Raw genomic sequence first — 17,210 nt, 5'->3', positions numbered from 1 at the left:
TTTCACAGTAAAAAAATTACAAATAACATGCTTGGGCAATTGAAAAATAAACTGTTTTAGTCCTGCAATTGAATACTATGAAGAAGTTAAAATGAATAAACTAGATATCCACATTTCAACACGGAAAACCTTAGAATAATAATGCTGAATGGAAAAGCCATTTGTGAGATGATGTGCATAGAATATAATGTCATTAAGGTACATTAAAAATACGTAAGACCACTGCATGCTGTTTATAGATACACATGTACCAATACTGATTCGAATGAGAGACACCAACTTCGGATAGAGTTTGCCTCTTGGTGAAAAAGGAGAAGAAATAGGATTAGTGGTGGGTTTTATTTGTATCTTTTCAATTTTGTTCTTAACACTGAAATGAGAAGCAACATGGCAAAAATGTTTATATCTGCTAAAGCTACATGGTGGGTATAAGAGTGTTTACTATATTCTTTACCTTTTTGTTTTGTTTTGTTTTGTTAAGATTTTATTTATTTATTTGACAGACAGAGATCACAGGTAGGCAGAGAAGCAGGCAGAGAGGCGGGGGGGGGGGGGGGGGGGGAAGCAGGCTCCCTGCTGAGCAGAGAGCCCGTTGCGGGGCTCAATCCCAGGACCCTGGGATCGTAACCTGAGCCAAAGGCAGAGGCTTCAACCCACTGAGCCACCCAGGCGCCCCTATATTCTTTACCTTTTTATCTGAAATACTTTAAGAAAGGAAAAAAAAAAATTCTGTAATGAAAATTGACTTGTTACCTGCTTATAAACCTATATTAATCTTGCCGTCTTAGAATGCCTCCATTATCTGGCTCCAGGCTACTTCTCTGAACTGCAGAGCAATTGAGGCATGATCTGTGGCCCTCAATTTATACTCAGACCCAGTCTCTCTTGTTCTTAGATGCCAGCTTTGGAAAAGGAGGCTCTCATTTGTAAGTATTTACCGGAGTAAATGTATACGTAAATACTTTAAGTATTTGCAAGAGTTCAGGTAACATGGCCGTTTCCCAGGCAGGGCTGAGGAGAGTCTTCCTGGGTGAGGCTGTTGGGATTTTCATATGTGGAGCTGAGCCATTCTTTTTTTCTGGATTAAGCATCAAGGCAGGAGGCACTTGACCTTAAAAGGTCAGGGGTGTTGGAACTAGAGAGGTGATAAGATCACATGAAGACCTCGATGGCAGCCAAGCTCCTGTAGAATCCTGCAGTTTGGACATCATGATTAGCCAAAGAAACGGATACTATCATTTGTAAGGTGTTTTCAGAAGGTTCTGCCACTCTTCTTCCATGCACAGTCATATGTTCCAGTTTGATTTCCAGTTGTTTAAGTTGTTTCCATTGCTTTCCCCACCATTCTTCTTATTATTAATAGGCTTTGTTTTTTTTTAGGGGTGCCTGGCTGGCTTAGTCGGTAGAGCATGTGACTTTTGATTTTGGGGTTGTGAGTGAGAGCCCCACATTGGGTATGGCGATTACTTTAAAAAAAAGGTTAAAAAAAAGAAAAAGGATTTAAGGGGTGCCTGGGTGGCTCAGTTGGTTAAGCAACTGCCTTTGGCTCAGGTTGTGGTGTTGGGGTCTTGGGATTGAGCCCCACATCAGGCTCCCTGCTCAGCGCAGAGTCTGCTTCTCCCTCTGGCCCACCCTGTGCTTGTGCTCTCTCTCACTCTCAAATAAGTAAAACCTTTTATTTTTTTTAAAAGATTTTATTTATTTATTTGACAGAGATCACAAGTAGCAGAGAGGCAGGCAGAGAGAGAAGAAGGGAAGCAGGCTCCTTGCTGAGCAGAGAGCCCGATGCAGGGCTCGATCCCAGGACCCTGGAATCATGACCTGAGCCGAAGGCAGAGGCTTCAACCCACTGAGCCACCCAGGCGCCCCTAAGTAAAATCTTTTTTATAAAAAAAGATTTAAAATGAAAAAAAAAATAGGATTTATTTTTTTAGAGTGGTTTTAGGTTTACAGAGATGTTGAGCAGATAATATGGAGAGTTCCTGTGTACCTCCTCTTGTTTGTATACTGTTTCTTCTATTACTAACGTCTTGCATTAGTGTGTTACATTTGTTATATTTGGTGAGCCAATATCTGTACATTATTATTAACGAAACTTCATGAAAATTAAGGGTCACTGTGTTCTGTGGTTCTCCGGATTTTGATAAATGCCTAATGTCATGTATCTACCATTACAGTATCATACAGAATAGTTTCATCACCTGACCATTTCACTTTTATCTCTGTATTCCAGTGTCTAGCACAGGGCTTATAAATGTTATATGAATGTGCAATAATATCTCATCTAAAATTAGATATGAGCAATCAAATTCAGTAGAATTTGAAAAACATTTAAAGAATAATCTGCTGCAACCAAATAGAGCCTATCCTAGGAATGAAAGGATGGTTTAAAATTAGAAAAATGTGCTATCTCTCATTAGTCTGTCAGATAATAAAAATAATAAAATTCAGTATATAGAGGAAATCAGAATTGAAATCTTATCCCTGATTTTCAGAAAACTCTGGAAATTAGAATGCTTTATTAACATAAAAAGAATATTTCAATCAGCATTATTTCAAAGCTGATACACTAGAAGGATTTTCTCTTTCTTTCTTTCTTTCTTTCTTTGTCAGAGAGAGAGAGAGAGAGAGAGAGAGAGAGCACAGGCAGGCAGAGTGGCAGGGAGAGGCAGAGGGAGAAGCAGGTTTCCTGCAGAGCAAGGAGCCCGATGTGGGACTCAAACCCAGGATGCTGGGATCATGACCTGAGCCGAAGGCAGCCGTTTAACCGACTGAGCCACCCAGCGTCCCTAGAAGGATTTTCTAATGGGACAAAACAAGCCTGGTAATTCTGTTATTCATGTAATTCTGGAAGTTCTTACTAATGAAGGTGGGAGACAAAAGAGTCACCGTTTTGAGAAAGAGGTTGTCATTATTATTGAGACTGTAGGAAACCACTGCCCCCCATAAACTGAAAATCTGTTAAAATCAATTGTTTTAATAAGATAGCTGAACATATAATAGATATCCAAGTGAAAAAGTTTCCTCTATATAGCAGAACTGGTTAGAATAATTAATGAGATAAAAGAATCCTATTACTAAAAGCCATCTTAACAAGAAACATGGAGGACCCCTTAAGAAGAAAATTCAAGGGGTGCCTGGGTGGATCAGGTGGTTAAGTATTTGCCTCCGCTCCGGTGCTGATCCCAGAGTCCTAGGATCGAGGCCTGTGTCAGGCTTCCTGCTCAGTGCAGAGCCTGCTTCTCCCTCTCTCTCTGCCATTCCTTCTGCTTGTGCCGTCCTGCTCTGTCTCTCTGTCAAATAAATAAAATCTTTAAAAAAAGAAAAAGAAAAAGAAAAAAAAGTCAAAATTATACTAAGACAAAAATTGACTTAAGATTTTTTAATCTTTTTTTTTAAAGATTTTATTTATTTGAGAGAACATGAACGGTGGGGCGGGGGGTAGGGGCAGTTTTACTCTATTAATTTTACTCTCTTAATTGTACTCTGTCTTGTTCCATAATGATTTTAAGTTAGCTTTCAAAGTATATATACATGATGACATAAAAATAACTGAAAAATTCGGGCAAGGAAATCTAGAGGGATGGGCCACAGATTTATTCTGAGCTTTCCAGCAGCCAAAATAGAGAAAGGATCATGATCAATTATATATGATTCATGTTCGTATCATAAAATATTGAGTTGATAGGAAGAAACAACTTTTCCTAGTACTAACACCAGAGAGAATTTTCTCATGGGTCTCAAAGAGAAGATACTATGCAGAGTAAAGAAGAATCATCTTGACAACCTAATAAAACAGCAGTCAGCTTCATAGAGGTGTTTCTTACGAAATTCCTTGATCATGGGCCACACAGTAGTGAATAGTTGGTAAGGCTTTTGGTGGCGGGGTGAGGAGTGTGGTGATGGTTGTGTATGAACGTGAGGAAGGTCCCATACACTGCCCTGAGGCGGCGCTGGGGAGGGGGGTACATTATAGAGACCATAGTTATGATTCCCGGCTCATTGATGTGTTGTGCTACTCTGGTGTCCTATGAATTTTCACAGACAGGCCACTAAGTTCGTATCAGCAAATTACATGTATTTTTGCTCCAGCAGTGGGTCCATACTGCTAAGCAGTCTGTCCGATGTTGGTGTGGGATATGAATGCAGCAGCCACTGGGGGGCCAGGCAGGAAACGAGAGATGCCGCTTAGGCTAGCATTACAGAGAATTTGCTGTGGATGGACTGAACAGTCTCTCTAAATATTCTCTCAAATTAGATTTTGATAAGTGCTGTGAAAAAAAGTAAACTATGGTCAGCTGTAGGTCCATACGCTTTAATATTTGGCTAATGGCATTAACAGCCTCTCAGGTTGAGAAGCCTCGTGAGGTGAGATGCTTGAATAGAGAGCTAGCTTGTCTAAAGATTTTCCTAGAAAAACAACTTGAGGCTTGATCCAGTACATGGAAGGTGCAGTCAAGGTCAAGGTTTCCAAATTTCTACATTGTAGAGGATAGCCACATTAATTTAGGTTTGGGAGAATTGATTTTTTAAGAAATGAATGGTATGAAAGTCTGACCTAAGTAAGAGGGGAAAAAAACCCCCCAAAGTTGCAAAGTATCCATATAAGTTCCTGGTAAGGGGCTCTTGGGTTAAGCATCAGTCAGTTAAACATCCAACTCTGGCTTTTGGCTCCAGTCATGACTTAATGGTTCATTGGATTGAGCCCCATGTCGGGCTCCATGCTTCAGGGTGGAGGGGGTGGTCCACCCTCAGTGGGGAGTGTGCTTGAAGATTCTCTCCCTCTGCCCGTCCCTCTGCTTGCATGCATACACACACACACTCTCTCTCTCTCAAATAAATAAATCTTAAAAAAAAAAAAAGTTCCTGGGGCACCTGGGTGGCTCAGTGGTTAAGTGTCTGCCTTTGGCTTGGGTCATGATCCCAGGGTCCTGGGATCGGGCCCCGCATCGGGCTCCCTGTTTAGTGGGAGGCCTGCTTCTCCCTCTCCCATTCTCCCTGCCTGTGTTCCTTCTCTTGCTGTCTCTCTCTCTGTGTCAAATAAATAAAATATTAAAAAAAAAAGTTCCTGGTAAATCCTTCCAGGTAAATGATGTCCAAGTACATAGTAACCAGCGTGGTTTGGAAGGTTTAGAAGCTGGCTTCACCTCTCTTTAAGCCACAGTGTCCTCATCTGTAAACTAAGGACATTAGTATCCACTTGAGGGCTAACCAGTTAGTAAGGTTAGAACTGAGGGCATCCTCTAAGCCATTTTTTTTTTTTTAAAGATTTTTATTTATTTATTTGACAGAGAGAGATCACAAGTAGACGGAGAGGCAGGCAGAGAGAGAGAGAGGGAAGCAGGCTCCCTGCGGAGCAGAGAGCCCGACGCGGGACTCGATCCCAGGACCCTGAGATCATGACCTGAGCCGAAGGCAGCGGCTTAACCCACTGAGCCACCCAGGCGCCCCCCTCTAAGCCATTTTATATATGTGCCTTTCTAGCCAGAATTGTGTTTTGCTACTAGAGGGTCCTTGTCTCATGACTCACTAGGAGTTGTTTGTGTTGGCTGAGACCCAGTGCAGACAAAACCTTGTAAATTGTCCTACAGATTGAAGGGACAGTCAGAGTCTCCCCTCTCAGGTGTCTGAAGTGGGATTTTTAAAGTTATGAGGTAGCTGAAGTTTGGAGGCCCTATTTGCCCTCATTCTGGTCACCTCTCCAGTCCGACCACCGGACTATCGGGTGATAGCTGAGCCAGTGTTAAAGGCAAAGGGCAGGGTAGTCCCGAGGGTGGTCACTTCTGGGCAACTTCCTTTCACAGTGCCATTTACGACTGAATTGGGTTCTTGGATAATTTTGAAGACTTTTCCATTTGCCTTCATACTCACAGATAAGCCCTTCGTCATGGCTTCCAGAGCACCCCCCGCTGCCCGGCTTGTTCTGGTCCTGGCATTTAAGTTCTCAGAGAAATGAATTTCATGATATGTAGAATAAATGAAAGTTAGAAGCCCACAGTATGCAGTGTCCCAAGAAGATAACAAGGAGATAGGAAGAAAGGTAAAGGTTAGTGAAATCAGTGCTTCCCACTGGGAAATCAGGTAAATACTTCAGGGAGCTGACAGTATTTCTCTGTGGGTTTGTTTTTGTCTCTGAAAGTCGGAGAGAGAAAAGGCTTAAGACGTGGACAGTGGGGTGGTGGTGATTATAGACGAGGGGCCCTTTATCTGACTCATCTCAACCACCTCTCCGTATTTTGATGTAATAACGCAGTTTCTGTCTCTTTGCTTGTTCTTAGCAAAGCCCTGTCCCATCAGGACAAAGCTGGGAGGAGGACGGCCTGCAGTGGTGGCTGACCTCACCATCTGCTCAGGACCCACCCAGCCCTGCACTTGCACATGAGTTATGTCACCCTCTGTGTCACTATCATCTTTTCCTTTGGCCCTTTGGGCTGGCTTTTCCAGAAGTGTTTTGTTTCCTTGGTCAGGGCTTTATATTCATTTTACTACTTCTATATTCAATTAAAGTCAATGGCTTAATTGCACATTAAAAACAAAACCAAAAAACTTACCAAGAAGCCAACTGCCCTAATTGGGCAGGAGAGTTGAGGGCAGTGCTACTCTGAATGCACTCTGGTTTCCTGGCCAAGTGGGGGCACATTTAGGGACTCTGGGAATATTTGCGGGTGCAGTTCCACATACACTCATTTTTGAGTTGTGGAGAAAAAGACAGGTGTCAGAAGCTGGAGACATTGTTAACACAGTCCTCCCTGGGGAAAAATAAGAATTCTGTAAACTAGTCCATGTTGATTCCAGGCCAGATTCTAGTTTTATCTGAGAGAAAGGGGGAGTGAGAGAGATGCCAGAGAGGGAGACGTAGATTTCCCGCTGAGCAGGGAACCTGGAGTGGGGCTTGATCCCAGGACCCTGAGATCATGACCGGAGTCAAAGGCACGTGCTGTTCATGGTAATACAGACCCCAGATGATGGCCCTGTCCCTGTTGGACTAACAGTTTTTGTTGTCTCGTCTGCCAGATAGAAAAACATAGAATGCCTGGCTGGCCTTATCCAGGGAGTTCAGAGCCATTGGCAAGGCCTGCCACTAGAAGGGCTATTTCTAGTGGCTTCCCTGCTTCTGCACAAAGAGTACCAAAGGCTATTGGACATTGATCTTTGTTTTTCTTCCAGTTTCATTGAGCTATTGACATATCACATTGAATAAGTTTAAGATGTACCACATAATGATTTCAGTATTTGTGTATAATACAAAATACTTACCATAGTAAGTTTAGTTAACAATCATTACTTCATACAGTTCCAGCTTTTGTTCTTTTTTTTTTTTAAGATTTTTTTTATTTATTTGACAGAGAGAGAGAGATATCACAAGTAGGCAGAGAGGCAGGCAGAGAGAGGAGGAAGCAGGCTCACTGCCGAGCAGAGAGCCCGATGCAGGGCTCGATCCCAGGTCCCTGAGATCATGACCTGAGCTGAAGGCAGAGGCTTAACCCACTGAGCCACCCAGGTGCCCCGGCTTTTGTTCTTTGGATGAGAACTTTTAAGCTCTCCTCTCAGCCGCCTTCAAATACACGGTGAAGTGTTGTTAACTATAGTCACCATGCTATACATTTCCTCCTCAGAACTTGTAACTGCATGTTAGTACTTTTTGACCACCTTCATCCATTCTCCCCCAGCCTAGACATTGGTCATTAAATTGCTGTTTGGGTTAGATGTCCTTTTTTTTTTCTTTTTTGCCACTTTTTTTTTTAAGATTTTATTTATTTATTTTGATACACAGAGAGAGAGAGAGATCACAAGCAGGCAGAGAGGCAGGTAGAGAGAAGGGGAAGCAGGCTCCCTGCTGAGCAGAGAGCCCGATGTGGGGCTTGATCCCAGGACCCTGAGATCATGACCTGAGCTGAAGGCAGAGGCTTAACCCACTGAGCCACCCAGGTGCTCCTGGTTAGATGTCCTTTTAAGGTGCTTTCCAAGTCTAAGATTTTCTCTTTCTCAGTGGTGGTGTTTCGGACTCTTCTAATTGTTTTCATTTTTATAAAGTGCAGTAACAGGTGTTAAATGACAAAGATGCCTTCCACTATGACTATTTTCTGTGACCTGTTCTGTTTGGAACCCTCTGGCTGAGTAGTTCTGTTCTCTTTGCTCTGCCACTTTTGACCCTCCCTTTCCCATAGGGAGCCCCTTGCAGAGCTGACAGTCCCTTGCCTCCACAGGGTCCAGCTGTCAGTCTTGGCCAAGCTGCACAGGCTGCAAGAGACGGCTCCTCTCTGGGGTCCTCTGGCCGGCTCAGTCGGTGGAGCGTGGGACTCTTGATCTCAGGGTTGTGAGTTCAAGCCCTGCTTTGGGGGTAGAGATTACTTAAATAAATAAAACCTAAAAAAAAAAGGCCCCTCTGCAATTTTTCGGTGACTCATTCTTCCCCAGCATCGCATGTACGATGCGATGAGACCATGATTGTGTGCGTGGAAGTCTTTGTTACCCTGTTTGGTTCTCTTCCCTTAGGAATCAACTCCTTAAAGATTAGAATTGAACTTTAACTTGTCTAATACCAAGTTTTGTTTTTTATTGAAGGCTGTTTCTGATGCTTGGAAGCTACCCTTTCAGCCACAAAGATGGTCATCAATCTTTGCCTCCCACAGTTCAGACCAAGAATTTATTGCAACAAGGTAAACAAAATAAGTATGCACACAAGTATAAGATGGCTGCTTTTCATGTTTTCCCCCACTCCTACCTTGTGTATGTGGACTTGATTTGGGCGTCATGGCAACCTTCTCTGTTTTAGATCCCACCAGGTGGTACTTAGGTAAAAATGGGTCAGGCTGCCCCTCTAGAGTCATACAGCACTGTTAGAAAGTGAGCTGTGGGTCATTTTTGTGGAGGGTCATGTTCATTGTGCTCCTCCCTCTGATGATAAATTTTAATCCCGCTCAAAGTCCTGGTGAAGGTAGAGAGCTACTGTCTCTCCCCTGCCATTCTTCCCACTTACTTCTCACACGAGAAATAATGGCTTGTATTTGTTATTTGGATTCCTTCTTTATTACTTGAATTAAGCTGCTTCCTCTTTTGTACAAAGGCAGTTATCTTTCCACAGCCCAGAACAAGGAGTAAGGATACTGCAAGGGGAAATCTGAACCCTCCCTTAATTTGGACCTTCTGCGCACAGCGTACTATTTCAGGTTCCCAGACTGTGAAACTGATTTCTTCCAACAGAGATACAGGGTCCCCCCCCCCCGCCCCCGCCCTTCCCTGCTATCTGAAAAGAACATTCCTATGAAACCTTTCATAAGCTGAAATGGCATAAGATGAAGAGTATCCCCTGCTTTCCAGAAGTTCACTTTAGGCCGCTTTGCTTTTACAAAAGACCTATGTTAGTGTAATAATGACTTTTTTGTAAAAGCAAAAATTCTCTGAATTCTGGATTTCTTTTGGTTAGCAAAAACAGGTATTAATGTAGGTCTTTAAAAGCAAAGTGGTGTGATGTGAACTTTCAGATGCCTGGGGTTGGGGGGGGGTACTTGTATCTTAAAATCTTTACCAGTTATAACAAATACTAGAAATTTAAGAGGGGAAAAAGTTACCCATACTCCCACCCCCATAGCATATTCACTTTTCTAGATTTCCCATAGTATTGTGGTCCTTATTTCTGAACACACAGTTTTTTAACCAAGTTCCAACAATCACAGATGTACCAGAAGATTGTTTATTGTGTCTTGCTAGGGAAACTGTTATAATTGGTAGAGTCCAAATACGAAATTAAGAACTTTAATGAATATCTTTGTTTTCCCATAAGACACTATGGTTTCATCCTCTTAAATTAAAAAAAAAAAAACCAAAAACCACTAGTTTATCTGCCCTTTTATTTTGAAGGGATTTTTGGTTGGGTTGAACAGTTCTGTCACTTGTTTTCTTTTTTGTCTTTTTTTTTTTTTTTTTTTTAAGATTCCACCTATTTATTTGACAGAGACAGAGAGGGAACACAAGCAGGGGAAGTAGGAGAGGAAGATGCAGGCTTCCCACAGAGCAGGGAGCCCAATGCGGGTCTTGATCCCAGGCTGGTGGGTTCATGACCCCACCCAAAGGCAGAGGCTTAACAACTAAGCCACCCAGACGTCCCAGTTGTTTGTATTTTTTAAGGATGGGCTGTACTTGGGAACAAATTGCCCTTGGCCTTTGACCTGACCTTGAATGCCTCCTCCTCCACCCCCGAAAAAACAGGAGAATTTGGTATAATAGAGGCCATTTTAAATGAGGAACTTAATACTTTCTTAGAAGTGGCAAGTTCTTGAAAACTAGTTGTCTTTGTTTGGATCGCATCAAATGAATGCATCTCATGTTTGTCCTTAACTCTAGATATCAGCTGATGGTTACGAAGTAGAAAATCTCATCTCTGAAGACCTCACAAAGAGAAGTCGTGGTTTTAGGACAGAATATTTCATTAAGCCACCAGTCTATGTGACAGTTTCCTTTCCCTTCAGTGTGGAAATCTGTAGGATTAACATAGACCTCGCAGTGGGGGGAGGCCAGAATGTCACAGGCCTGGAAATGTACACATCTGCCTCGTCCAGCAGAGCATCCTGGAATGCCCCCGAGTGCCGGACCCCGGGCCTGGCCGAGCCATCCATCCCGGACAAGGAGGCATTCACCTTGGTAGGCAAAGTCTTACTGAAAAACCAGAGCCAAGTGGTGTTTAGCCACAGGGGCTTCAAGGCCAGGCCACCTTTTGGCCCAATGGAGGCCACACTCCCCTCTCCCGCTGTCGTGACACAGGAGCTCTGGAATAAAGGGGGCCTTTCTCTTAGCCATGTGGCCCATCTCAAGATCTGTATCACCCACGTGACAGGCAGCGGTATCCCTTGCATCAAACGGTTGGAAGTGTGGGGCCAGCCGGCTAAAACCTGCTCTCAGGAGGTGATAGACAGCGTCCTGCTGCTGGCCTCTGAGAGTCTCCCTCAGGACCTCGCTCTGCAGGCCCCAGCCTTGCCCATGGAGAGTGACTGCGATCCTGGAGGCCTGTCTGAGGGCCAGCAGGCCCCCTCCAGCCTGCAGGAGCTTGCTGAGGTGATCCGGGATGTGCCCGAGGAGTTCCTGGATCCCATCACCCTGGAGATCATGCCTTGCCCCATGCTGCTGCCCTCAGGCAAGGTCATTGACCAGAGCACGCTGGAGAAGTGTAACCGCAGCGAAGCCGTGTGGGGCCGCGTGCCCAGCGACCCTTTCACGGGGGTAGCCTTTACCCCACATTCCCAGCCCCTGCCTCACCCCTCCCTGAAGGCCCGGATCGACCATTTTCTGCTCCAGCACTCCATCCCTGGCTGCCATCTGCTCGGGAGAGCACAGACTGCATTGGCAGTGACACCGTCTTCCATTGCTCTGCCCTCTCGGAAGAGGAGGATGGAGCAGGCTGAACGCGCCCCAGACGGGAGCCTCGGTATCGACGCTTCCTGTTTTTCTACCACAAGCCTTCTGGTCTCACCCACTACCTCAGAGCACACCGCTAAGAAAATGAAAGCTGCCAGTGAGCTGGGTCTGACACATATGGACTGCTCCACAGGTACTCCGCGTTCTACATCCATGTCCATGGTCATCCCCGCGCTTCCCAGGTGACGCTTGGCACCGTCGCCCTGTGCTTTCTGCTTTGCCACCTTAAATTCGCCCCACACATACTGACGTAAAGCACCATGTGCGCGTGATCTCATAGCTTCTCTGGTCAGGAACCCGGGCGTGGTTTGGCAGGGACACCTGCTTCAGGGTCTTCCACAGCCACGGTCATAGTGTGTGCAAACAAGATGGAAGTCACAGTCTTGTATAACCCAGGCGACATCCTATCATGTTTGCTGTATTCTGTTAGAGGCGAGTCACAAAGTCCAGACCACACTCCAGTGGAGGGGGTACTGGGGTACCCAAGGTAGGAGTATCTGGAGGTAGGTCTCATTGGAAACCATTTCAGACACTTTCCCACACCATTGGTTCCTATTTTGTTCAGTGATGGTTTTTTTGTTTGTTTTTTTCGTGGTTGAATTTTGTCTAATGCCTTTTCAGTGTCAATGGAGAGGATGCTATGATTTTTCATCCTGAGCTCTTTTAATGTGAAAAAATACATTAATAGGCTTCTGAATATTGAGCCAGTATTACATTCCTGGAAGAGACTCCATTTGGTCATGCTTCTTTTAATGTTCAGCTTGGATCTGTTTGCTAGTGTTTTTTATTTTGGATAATTTGGACTCTCGTGTATGTGTGTATGTATGCATGGGCACATGCCAACTTTGGTTGTGTTTTGTTATCAAAGATTTATTTGCTCCATATGAAGAATTAAGAAATTTTCCTTTACTAAACTTTAGAACACTATAATAGTATCAGGATCATTTACTCCTATATATATCTGGTAGAGTTGGCCCGTGACTGTCCATGCCACGTGCTTTTCGAGGTAGTAGCTCTTTGACACTTTCTTTTTCCTTATGAAAATTAGTCTGTTTAGATTTTATCATTCTTCTAATTTCCTCTCTTATTATAAAAACCCTAGGTAAATAGCATGCTTAAAAGGTTACATCTGGTTTTGAGTATAAGTTTTAGTTAACATGACTCTCAAAAACTCCTGGAAGCATTTGAGGTACAGCAGGGTGAGACAAGGAAAGATCCTTAGACCCTGATGTCTCTGAGGTCTCTGGTGGTGTTGGCCTTGACAGATTTGTTGGTGACATAGGACGGTGCAGACCTATGCTTCAGGGCCCCAAGCAAGTCCTACAAACTGTGACAAAGCCTTCTACTCCCTGCTGTAGGGTGGTGTTGTAAACCCTGCTACCAGACGGGTCTCTGGGTTCTTTTCTTGGGCGTGGTTTGGCAGGGACACCTGCTTCAGGGTCTTCCACAGCCACGGTCATAGTGTGTCAGCTGTTCCCCTCCCCTGGTGTCTTCACCCTCAGCCCACTGGTGGGCTTTCTGTGGACCACACCGAGAGGGTGTGGGCAGAGTGAGGTCTCTGTTATTCCACTTGGTAATGACCACTTTGCTTTACTCATTAGGAGGGAGAGGACACGAGTGCCCAGAGGTGCAAGCCAGTGACCCTGTGGAGTGGCGGGGGCCCCAGAATGGAGGAGACGAGGAAAGGCTGCTGGTGAAGGAGTGGACAGGGAGCAGGGGCACAGAACTGGGCCTTTGCCCAGTCATTTCCTTGGCCTGCAAGACCTGCAGAAAGTAGGGTGCAGTTCCACAGGGGAGCCACCAGGTGGCCCGGGCTTGGCCAGCAGTTTGTCTGGGAGGAGGAAAGCTAGAGCATTGCCCAGGAACCCTGGAAAGCTGGGTGGGGCTTTACCTGCTGGTATTCTGTCATCACAGTCCACTGGCAGACATTGCGGGGGAAGGGGGGGAGTGCTTCACATTTGTGTCCACTTGAAGCTGGAAGTGCCATTCGAGTAGTCAGCCCTCCACGGACTTATGGTTGCTCTTCTCTTTTGCTGAACCTCTCTTTGGATATTGTGGTCTGTGCATCTCTTGTCAGGTCCAGTGTCCCATGAGCAGAAGCTGTCACAAAGCTTGGAAGTTGCCTTGACGTCGACCCTTGGCTCCATGCCCTCCTTCACGGCTCGGCTGACCAGGGGGCAGCTCCAGCACCTGGGCACAAGAGAAAGCAGCACCTCCTGGAGGCCAGGCTCCTGCTCGGGTAACCAAGGCCCCATCTATCTCCTGGGAGCCCTGGGACGGGAGGCTGGGCCTTGCCTCTGGGGCTCTGCCAACCGCCATGCCTGGCCTCCTCAGCCCTGGCAGCCGGGCTCATGGAGACCCTGGTCTCCTTCCTTTTCCAGGGGGAGTTGAGGGGCTCCTGTGAAGTGTAACTCTTCACAAGAAAGGCTTTCTTTGGTTAAGTCTTAGTAATTCTGTGGTCTTAGGGCTTGGCAGCTCTGTGGTGTTTCACGTTTGTCCTTCTTTGTTTAGTTTTCATATCTAGTCTGTCTCCCATCTGACACCTGGGTAGTTTATTTCATGTAACTGTGGAGGGAGTTTGGGGCTGTCCTCTTTGTCCCTTCCTGTCAACATTTTCCCTGGTGTTTCAGCAAAGAACTTGGGCGGCTTACTGAGCCAGTTTTTGCCTACCCTGAATCTGGAACCACATTAGATAGAACCAGCTAGGATATAAAGTGAGAGAATCTGCTGGAATGCTGGGACAGTTTTTATGGGATGAAGGCTGAGGAAGCTCATGATAAGGCAGACGCTTGATTCCTGTTGCCCATCCAGAGCCGGGCTGTTCTCTTGTCTGGATCCTGGGCCATCTTACCTCTTCTGCTTCTTATCCCCACCCCTCTTATCTCTCTGATTATGTTTCCACCCTGGCCGGGCCCCAGAACCTTCTTGTCCAGGTGATGAGTGGTTTCCATGGACTTCAGACCCAGTGGTCGCTCACCCTTTCAGCAGTGTCTAACGTGGCCAGCCATCCCCGCCTTCCCAAAATGCCTTCTCTCTTGGCCTTCCAGATGGTACATTTTTTTTCTCCCTTTTCCACCATCCCTTTGCAGTTTCCACTTCTGACTCTTCTGCCTCTTCCAGACTTTGGTCCTGGACCCTCTTCTCTGTCCTCTCTGTCATCACAGCAAGAGCCCATCGGCCGGTGACTGCCCTTGCTCACCTGTAGCCCCATCTCCTTGGAGTTCAGACCCCAGCCTCCCTGACAGCTTCCTGGCCCCTCCCCATGGGAAACTCATGGATATTTCTTGGGTGAAATTCTAACTCAGAACTGCAAACACCCTCCAGAGCTCTCCCTGCACCTGCCATAACCCCAGTGCTGATAAAGAGCAGCCTCGGGGTGCCTGGGTAGCTCACTGGGTTAAGGCCTCTGCCTTCAGCTCATGTCGTGATCTCAGGTCCTGGGATTGAGCCCCGCGTTGGACTCTGCTGGGCAGGGAGCCTGCTTCCTCCTCTCTCTCTTCCTGCCTCTCTGCCTGCTTGTGATCTCTCTCTCTGTCAAATAAATAAATAAAATCTTAAAAAAAAAAAAGAGCAGAATCTTCTGCCCTTTGGTCAGGTCTGTAATGTGGACATCATCATTGGTTTCCTTCAACATTCTTGATACTCATTCATCCTCAAGTCTTGTTGGTACTCCTCCGGGTGGGCCTCAGAGCCCTGTTCTCTGCTGCTCCCTGGCCCCGGTGCCTGTGCTGTGCCCCCCCACGCCCTGCAGCAGCCCTGCGGCTCCCTGGCAGCCACCCTTGCCTGTCGCTCCCAGGGGCCAGAGGGGTCTTCGTGTGCTGTCAGCCAGCTTGTGGCACTGTACTTCTTAGATACCTCTCAGGGCATCCGGTTGAGCCTGGAATCTTCCTGCTGCCTGTGAAGTCCTGCGTGCCCCGGCCTGCCCCCCACTGCAGTCTCGCCCGAAGCCAGTCTCATACATCACACCTCTGGGTCCTGTCTTTCTTTGGTGGACCAGCTATTCTCTTGGTTTGGTTTGGTTCTGGACCAGCCATTCTTTGTACTTGCTCTCCATTTCTCTGCATGGCTAGTCCCTTTTCTTCCCCCAAGAGGCCCCCTGGCCTTCTCTAGAGGGGTGTGGACTGAGGCACCCTCCTGAGGGAAGCCAGGAAAGAGAGCGCCTGCAGCACAGGAAGGGGATTGGCAGCTCGGGGGGGAACTGCCGGGCTGAAGAGAAGCAGATGCCGGGCCCAGTGGGCAGTTCCACTGCAGACAGACCTCAGCCCCACCCCTCTGGTACCCCCCTTCCTCCCCAGACCTGGGTGGCCTTGCTGCACCTGACCCCTCTCTGCTTTTTACTTGTCTTGCGGCCTCTTGCCTCTTAGTTTTGTTGTCAGGATGAGCTTGTGCCCCACTCTGACCTTGGCAGCCTGTCCCAGTGGAAAGTAAATCCTGCTCGGAGACCGGGAGGGAGGGCTCGGTGTGACCTGCCTGCAGAAGCCAGTTCTTTCTTGAGCACCCATTGGAGCACCAAGATTTAATCATTGAGGGGAGGCCTCCCAGGCTCCCCAAGACCCTGTCCTCCCAGATCAGTTCGAAGTGGCCCCGGGAGGGATAAAGCCACGCTGTGGCAGGGGTGGAGGGTGAGGAAGCTTCTTGTCCCACTCCAGGCATCTGCCTGGCCATTGGGACGGAGCCTGACCCAGGGGGCAGGGGGCGCCTTTCCCTAACCTTGGCCTCTTTTCCTCCCTAATTTACCAGAGCAGCCTGGGAGCGTCCCAGGCCCCGAGTGCGCCTCCTGCAAAAGAGTGTTTTCTGCCTACTTCAAAAAGGAGCCGGTGTACCAGCTTCCCTGTGGCCACCTCTTATGCCGGCCGTGCCTGGGCGAGAAGCAGCGCTCCCTGCCCATGGCCTGCACAGCCTGCCAGCAGCCATTTGCCAGCCAGGACGTGCTGCGGGTCCACTTCTGAGTGATCAGCCTCAGCCTGAGAAGACCCACCGAGGGGAGTCACTGAGGGAATGGGGTCAAGAATCCCTGAGGTCTGGCCAGGTCCCAAGCACAGAGGGGCCCTTTCTTCCCCAGGGGCTTTCCCTTTGTCTCCTTCCACAGTGTAGCACCCACGCCAGGGCCAGAGTGTGGGGTAGGTGGGGGCACTCTTCTCCTGCTCAAGTGGCAATAGGATAACAAAGCCATAATTTGGGCTGGGAGGGATGGGGGACCTATCCCTGCCTTCCGGAGCCTCCCTGTCACCCCCCACCCCCGCCAGAGCCCAGGGGCTGTGAGAGTGAGCCGGGCCCCCCCACGTTGCCCGCACACACACCGGCCCTGCAGGGTGGGTGTGAGTGGAGCACAACAGACCGTGGCTCAGGATCTCGAAGATAGCCTCTGCCTTCCGTGTCACCCGGGAGTGCTCGGTGGCGGGGGTCTCAGTGAATGACTCAGCCCCCGACTGGCAGACCACTCTGAGCCTTAATAAAGCGATGGTTGACGTCTGTCCGCTGTGGGCTTCCTCCTGACAGAGTGCCTGTCTGTCGTCATACGTCTGTCCCCCACCGGCACCCACACAAAGTGGGGCTGTCATAGGGCAGCCTCGAGCCGTCATGGCAACCCAGTCAGGCTGCAATTCAGGTCCGTGGCCTGAAGGGATGAGAAGTCACGTTTCCAGATGCATCTGACGTGTGAGGGTTTGTTTGCACATGGGTGCGGGAGTGAGTGGGGAGGCTGGGCACCCACTGAGCTGCTTTCAGCCCAGCTGGCAGTTCTGCCCTCTGAGGCCGACGGAGCTTTGCCACACAGGGCCCTTGTCAGGAGAAGTACT

General features: G+C 47.5%; 1 protein-coding gene across 3 annotated transcripts in view; it reads left to right on the top strand.

Moving 5' to 3' along the window:
• Positions 1 to 16,908, top strand: part of LOC111141691 (U-box domain containing 5) — a 35,552-nt gene extending 18,644 nt beyond the window's left edge. Inside the window, exons 2-5 of one of the 3 annotated variants that reach the window (XM_022494449.1) lie at positions 8,566 to 8,660; positions 10,345 to 11,545; positions 13,490 to 13,651; positions 16,158 to 16,878. In XM_022494449.1, the coding sequence (XP_022350157.1) occupies positions 8,607 to 8,660; positions 10,345 to 11,545; positions 13,490 to 13,651; positions 16,158 to 16,576 (1,836 nt within the window). In that variant the 5' untranslated portion in view covers positions 8,566 to 8,606 and the 3' untranslated portion in view covers positions 16,577 to 16,878. Of the gene's footprint in view, positions 1 to 8,558; positions 8,661 to 10,344; positions 11,546 to 13,489; positions 13,652 to 16,152 lie in introns of those variants that run through there. The other 2 variants (XM_022494450.1, XM_022494452.1) reach the window with 2 other exon arrangements.
• Positions 16,909 to 17,210: the final 302 nt, after the last annotated feature.

The sequence above is a fragment of the Enhydra lutris genome, unplaced genomic scaffold, assembly GCF_002288905.1.
Source record: "Enhydra lutris kenyoni isolate GAN:26980312 unplaced genomic scaffold, ASM228890v2 scaffoldscaffold6, whole genome shotgun sequence".
NCBI lineage: Eukaryota > Metazoa > Chordata > Mammalia > Carnivora > Mustelidae > Enhydra > Enhydra lutris.
Note: the sequence above shows the minus strand (reverse complement) of the source record. Positions and strands in the feature narration are given on the sequence as shown.